The sequence below is a fragment of the Sparus aurata genome, chromosome 10 (assembly GCF_900880675.1).
Source record: "Sparus aurata chromosome 10, fSpaAur1.1, whole genome shotgun sequence".
In the NCBI taxonomy this organism is placed as follows: domain Eukaryota; kingdom Metazoa; phylum Chordata; class Actinopteri; order Spariformes; family Sparidae; genus Sparus; species Sparus aurata.
In genome coordinates this window covers 21181209-21187946 of record NC_044196.1, presented here as the reverse complement: position 1 = coordinate 21187946, position 6738 = coordinate 21181209, and the positions used below count along the sequence as shown (strand labels likewise).

At 46.1% G+C, this 6738-nt stretch overlaps 1 protein-coding gene across 2 annotated transcripts; it reads left to right on the top strand.

The window, feature by feature from the left end:
* The first annotated feature begins 1654 nt into the window (after window positions 1–1654).
* bcl6b (BCL6B transcription repressor) lies at window positions 1655–6353 on the top strand. Of its 2 annotated transcripts, none has more exons than XM_030429679.1 (12): window positions 1655–1797; window positions 2095–2172; window positions 2275–2501; window positions 2782–3030; window positions 3139–3261; window positions 3404–3596; window positions 3684–3895; window positions 3987–4093; window positions 4190–4300; window positions 4387–4517; window positions 5222–5359; window positions 5466–6353. In XM_030429679.1, the coding sequence occupies exons 3-12, from the start codon at window positions 2281–2283 to the stop codon at window positions 5604–5606; spliced, it is 1626 nt and encodes a 541-aa protein (XP_030285539.1). In that variant the 5' UTR covers window positions 1655–1797; window positions 2095–2172; window positions 2275–2280; the 3' UTR covers window positions 5607–6353. The 2 variants fall into 2 exon arrangements, with proteins under 2 accessions (XP_030285539.1, XP_030285538.1); XM_030429678.1 differs by having other exon boundaries at window positions 3365–3596.
* The last annotated feature ends 385 nt before the right edge of the window (window positions 6354–6738 follow it).

Below are 6738 nucleotides of genomic sequence, written 5' to 3'. Positions count from 1 at the left end.
ATAGTTCACCTTTGCGGCTCCTCCATTAACTGTCCTGCGCCTGTTTCTCTGTGAACCCCAGGCTGCCCCGAGGATGAGGTAACTTTCCGCTTGTTTTTTAGTTATACACATCACCTCCATCACCCCCTCCCCCCCTCCATCTCCATTTCTCCTCCCTTGTCTCCTGCTCGCTTTATTATTGACGGATGTCCTGCGCAGGCATTTTCATCCATGTCTCTGAGCAGCTTTGCAGGATGCATTCAGAAGTGTGTGTGTGTGTGTGTGTGTGTGTGTGTGTGGGTGGGTGGGTGGGTGCGTGTGTGGGGCAGTTCCTGCACATCTGTCGGCTGCATTTCTCTCAGCCCGGGGCGGGGTAGAGGTTGTTTTTCACCACCAGGAGAAGGTGTCTCCCATCTAGAACCATCGATTCTGGTCTCGCTTCCTTCCTCTCTGGGCCTCATAACACGACGCCTCTGCTCTCGGGCAGCAGGCCAGGAGCTTCCGGACACTGTTGTGGAGCCATTATTATTGCCCGTTTACCTGAACTGGTCAACTCAGCAATGACACAGTTTCCCCTTTGAATGCCACTGGTTCGTGTATTTAAATTTCCTGAGATTTTAAAGGAACAGTCAACCCAGAAATCATTATAGTCATGATGCACTCATCCCAATGCAGGTGGAAAGTTGGGCGAAGTGTTGTAATGCACCAAACATTTCTGGAGCTTCGCAGCAAAATAAGCATTGCAGCGCATTCTCCTAAACAACTGAAGTAGATGGGGAATTGTTTTAAAATGGAGAAAAAAAAACTACAGAAATATACATTTAAAATGGTTCTGAACAGCTTGAGATCCCAAATTGATTTAACATTTACAACCTTTACGCACGGTTGAGCTTGTGCACCCACTTCAGAAGGGGTGCGCTAACACTTTCAGCTTAGCAGCTTTTGCTTTATAAAAGAGAGTAAATATCATCTTTTTAAATCAGTTGGTTATCTTATCTATCGGAGACTTGGGTCATGCCAGACGAGCTGTTTGGAGCCATTACATTTTATTTTTACAAGCTGTTTTTTTTTTTTTTTTTTTATTTAAAACTAGTTCCCCTCTACTTCTACATAAAATTCGTAGATTTCTGCGATACCGCTTTGCTGTCACCCTACGTTTCAGCATCAGCATGGCGATGACCTCGATTTTCATTTTCGGGTGAACTTTTCCTTTAAGTTCCTTTCCCTTGAGTGTGCGAGAGATCATGGCGATTGATAACATCTCAATAATGAGGGCACAGTTTGTTTATCCAACAATAAGCCGGTTTCCTCTCAGAGAGTTTCCTCTGTCCTGGAGAGGGGTGAAGGGTAGGAAAGCGTTGGTGGGGGAAGCCTGGTGCTCTCTGGCTCACCCCTGGACGGCCGGGCACGTACCGCGTCTCCCAGAGGGTCCTCATATATATTTTTTTAAAGTGGCACAAAAACACACTATGCTTTCCTGCCGTTACTCCACTCAGAGCTATGGGGGTTTAGAAAAACTAATAGGCCACTAAAAATACTTGGATCCCGGGGCCTGGGCCAGGGCTTTTCCTGCGTTGCTTCCAGTGTACGCGTGGGCCATTGAGGAAAGAGGAAACGAGCGGCTCTGGTTGTATGGGGGCTTCCTGCACGACATTATAAAGAGCTGCCTCCCTGCAGCCTCCCCTCACAGCGCTGATCAGAGCCAGTGGAGGCTGTGGATTAGGCCCTGCTCCACGTCTTTGGTTTGTAGAGCAGACGCTGAGCTCAGGGATTTGACATCAACGCGGGTCGCAACAACTCTCGTCCCTGCTGGTCGGGGTAGGTAGAAAAACTGTGTTTTTCTTTCACTTCAGTATGTTTGCATGTTTCACGGCTGTCTGATAAACCAGTTGCTTGGATTGACTTGTTAGTTTGTGTCTTGGAGAGAAAAGTTGAATTTAGATTTTTGACAGATTGAATGTCCAAATCTTTTGAATTGAATAGTTTTCAGTAACTGTTAGGTGAATTTCGGACTTTAATTTAAGATTTTTTTGAATATTTCATGTCTTGATGATCTCTCAGTAGCTTGAAGATCAGGTGAATGAAGTGGATGTGTCATTTGTTTTCCCCCGGCAGGTACGAGTAGGGAGCTGGTCTCACCTAACAGATGTGTCTGGGACACTCCAGTCTATTTATTCTATCAATTACACATAGGTAGGACATTGTTTTTCCTCATCATTTACAAAAAACAAAAATCTGAAACTCCAATTCAACTGATGTGCATTGCTATATTCATTCATAATGCCTTCTCTACAGATCCGGATGAGCGTGATGGAAGTATTGGAAGGTTACAGGGTCGACAGAGGGCAGGAGACGAGGGCCGCCGCCCCGGCTGAGGGATACGTGAAGGAGTTCACACGCCACTCCAACGACGTGCTGCTGAACCTGAACGAGCTGCGCCACCGCAACATCCTGACCGACGCCACCCTGGTTGTTGGCAACGTGCAACTGCGGGCGCACTGTGCTGTGCTCGTGGCCTGCAGGTTGGTGCGCAAAATGGTCCCTCCGCTGCCTAATACTGTACCATGAATGAGTTCCTCTCTGATTGGTGCAGGTTTCATCCTTTCATTACTCTTTCATGACTCGACCCTTTGTCATCTGATTGAGTCACAGTTGTTTTTTTTAGTCATCCTTTGTGTTGCCTTTTCCCTTCACGTTTTCCTGCTTTCAATTTAGAACATCCATTGTCTCCATTTCTGCCTAGTCCACCTTATTGAAACTCTGACATTGATCCAAATTGGTTATTTCATTTCTCCTTCCCAGTGGCTTCTTCTACTCGCTGTACTCCCACCGTGTGCTTCTTCAGGGGCGTGGTGGCAGCGGGGACCAGCTCATGACCGTTACCCTCCCCGACACCCTGGATCCCGCCAGCATCTCCCTGCTGCTCGACTTCATGTACACCTCCCGCCTCCCCCTGACAGCGAGCATCGTCCCCGGCGTGCTCACCGCTGCGACCTACCTGCAGATGGACCACGTGGCCGACACCTGCAGGGATTTCATGCAGCTGCACTGGTGAGGGTCTGCAGTGAGCATCTGCTTTTTGTGGATGAATGAGTACTTGATTGATTTTGCTGTGCGGTCTTGCATGTTATTCACTTGGACGGTTCTTTGCTTTTTCAGCAGGGAGAATATGAGTGCAAGGCACCCACAGCTGGAGCTGGACTCCAGGGTGTCTGTAGCCTCTGTAGCCCCCAAAGGAGGGGACCTGCCCAATTCAGGACCCCAGCGATTACTCCCAACAAGGTAGGAGGATTAAGTGTGTTGATTAAAAGCCGAAAATGCTCTGTGGGTGTGACTGTTAACATGTCCTACTTGCTTATCTCTTTGGGGTTGTGTTTGTTGACAGCTTTAGCTCATTACAGCACTTCCTCTCTTTCTCCTGCAGAGTCCCTGCGGAGGTCGGGGGCTCTCTCAAGCCAGGGGCTTTCCCGACCTGCCAGCCAGGGTCAAAGCTGCTGAAAGGAGAGCCTGAGTCGCCCCTCACAGCAAGCCCGACTCCATCTCCAGACAGCCCCGCCCGCTCCAGCTGCCAACCAAACTCTCCCGCAGAATCCAACACCTGCAACAAAAACCTTGTGGTGAGTTTGAAGACGACCGAGCACATTTACAGTGAGAGAAACAATAAAAGTCATTGCGGCTAAGTGGTTTTTGTTTCATTCCTCCAGAGCGACGTCAAACCCAAACCGGACCCGAAGGCGTGCAATTGGAAAAAATACAAGTACATCGTCCTCAACCCTCTCTGTGCAGCCACCACGGTGAAGGAAGAAGAGGTGGAGGAGCCGCAAAGCCACACATCACCCACTGCAGACAGGATGGGCTCGACACCCACAGCACCAGCAGAGGCGTGGTCCGGAGAAGTGCCTGGTCAGATTGATAGGTAAACTTCGAAAGACGTGAAGAATACGTGACATAAATGACACGAGAGAGGGAAAAAATAAAACATGTAACCATAAACGCTTCTTCGCCAGACAGGGGCAGGCCTCCTGCTACGAGGGTTCTGGCCGAGCCCCTCCCCTGGGGCCACCCCCCTCTCTGGATCACCCATCGCTGCCTCCACCTCACAAGGAGGGAACAGGTAAGAGCCACGCCTCCCTCAAATTGTTCAAATTTGACTTTTAAACACATGTTTTCTTTGAATCGTTTGTTTCATTCAAACCGTCTGCTTCCCCAGTCTCACCCTGCACCAGTTTCCCAGACGCTGCACATGCAATCAAGCGTGAGAGCTACTATGTGCCCTACTGTTATTCTGGTAACATTCAAGGAACCAAGACCGCCTGCTCAGGTGAGGCTATAATATATCTTTCCCTTCTTTTTTTTTTTTTTTCTCTTTTCAAAACCGATAACTGACGTCAACTTTTGCCATCGCAGGTGACAAGCCGTACCGCTGTAACGTGTGCGGCGCGCAGTTCAACCGACCGGCCAACCTGAAGACTCACTCTCGCATCCACTCGGGGGAGAAGCCTTACCGCTGTGACACCTGTGGCGCTCGGTTTGTCCAGGTGAGGGTAACTCCTATGAAACAAAAAAGATTCCCCATATTGATATGTATAATAAACTTACTATACTAAGTGCTTTACAAAAGAACAATAAGAACAAACAAGGCAGATAAAATTTAATTGACTCTCAAGGACATGAGCATGGAGAAAGTAAAGGAAATCACCTGAATGAGGTCAAATAAATAGCAATAAAAACAGCATAAATCGAAACATTTATATCAAACATGACTGATATTTTGTAGTAGCAGGCTTAGAGCATTTAACCTTTTGCATTTAAGACCAAAAAGTGAGAGGTATTACAGCTGAGAAATCTGAAAATGATGTAGATTTACGTTACATTACGAAGAGACAAAATGTAATTTATAGCTGTATAGCTGCAACGATTGGCGGATCGATCGATGAGTCGTCAACCATTACGTTAATCACCGGCTATTTTGATAGTTGATTCATCAGTTTGAGTAATTTTTTGAAAAAAAGCTTCTAAACGTGAATATTTTTCATCTTTCTTTGCTCCTCTTGGACAGTAAACAATCTTTGGGTTGTGGACAAAACAAAGTGCCATCTTGGGATTTGGGAAACACTGATTGATATTAAACATGTCATACCTGACACATGGCATCAATCTGTCATGTCTGAGGGTTGAAACTGACATTTTTTTTTTTTATTACAAATCTTAACCTGACTGTGTGAATTTGTCCTGGCTTTAGGTTGCCCACCTCAGGGCCCACGTTCTGATCCATACCGGGGAGAAGCCGTACCCTTGCCACACCTGTGGCACCCGCTTCCGCCACCTGCAGACCCTGAAGAGCCACCTGCGCATTCACACCGGAGAGAAGCCTTACACTGTGAGTCACAAACACACTGAAAGAAAATAAAAAAAAAACAGATAGAAATCAAAGAATATCTTATCATTTGCTTTTTTTCTAATCTGTGGACCTCATTGTTCTCCAGTGCGAGAAGTGTGACCTTCACTTCCGCCACAAGAGTCAGCTGCGCCTTCACCTGCGCCAGAAACACGGCGCCGTCACCAACACCAAGATCCGCTACAAGGTCCTGACCGAGCCCTACCAGCCTCTCCTGCAGGCCTGCTGAGGAGGTCCGACCTTCGACTCATTGATCGGAAAATGTGAAATTTGCTGAATTTAATTTTAAATTATTTGCAATTAGTGGTAAGTAATTTATAACTTTTGGCAAGTGGCCAGAAAATGTTAAAATGGATTCCATTTGGAGAAAAATAATAGACATTTAGAGGCATCTCTAAGAATCAGCATGTTGTTGGATGAGTTTTGGAGCCCTGAGTATGGATCCATGAGGTTAATTAGAAATCCTGGGTGGCTTTTTTGAGATGGAGATGATGTAAAGGGAAGTGTTTTTGAAGGTCTGTGAAGGGGATGGAAAGAAGGGAAAGAGACATGGAAGGAATTTTGGGATGTTTTTTACACTGAATGATGAAAGGCATGTGAACAGTTGAATGAAATGAAAGATAATGCAAGTTTTAACAAGGAAGGGTTGTGAATGTGGGAGTTTTTGGAGTAATTTAAATTTTTGCATTTATTTAGAAGCACATAATCAGTGTTCAGTTACTGAAAATCTTCTTCTTAAATGTGTATTTAACTCAGATGTATCTTGGAATTGAGGCCTGGGGCCTGTTTGTTATAGTCCGAGCAGGCAGAGGACTTGTACTGAGCATAAAGTAAAGAAAGAATAGTTTTCTAACATGATGAGTTTGAACAAAATGACATGGAAATTGATGATGTTAAATTTGTATGTGTATGAGTTCATTTGCTGGACAAAGATGGTTTTGTACAAGTTAAATTAAATCATTTTATACCAATTGGAGCCTTGCTGTCGAGTGTCTTTTTAGATGGATCATTTTTAAACCTGTAAAAATCCTAAATGTCTCCGAATAGCAAATGATTGAGATGAAAATGGTGCTGACCAGACTGTATAAGCAGTGTCGACTCGGCTCCCTCTGCCACACTTCCCTCCGTCGGCCTTTCTCCTTCCTGCACTTCCTTCCTCTCATTAACGCACTTTTTCTACCCATGAATCACATCTTCTCTCAACTCAACCCTTCCCCGCCATTTTCCAGATCTTGTTTTGTTTTCGTCTTGGCGCTTTTGTGGAAACAATGAGTCGGAGGGCACCTGTTTCCTCCAGTGTTCCCAATGCCGGGTACTCACACTGGTACCGGCCGGCAACACGTGTGCGAGCCCGCCGGTGC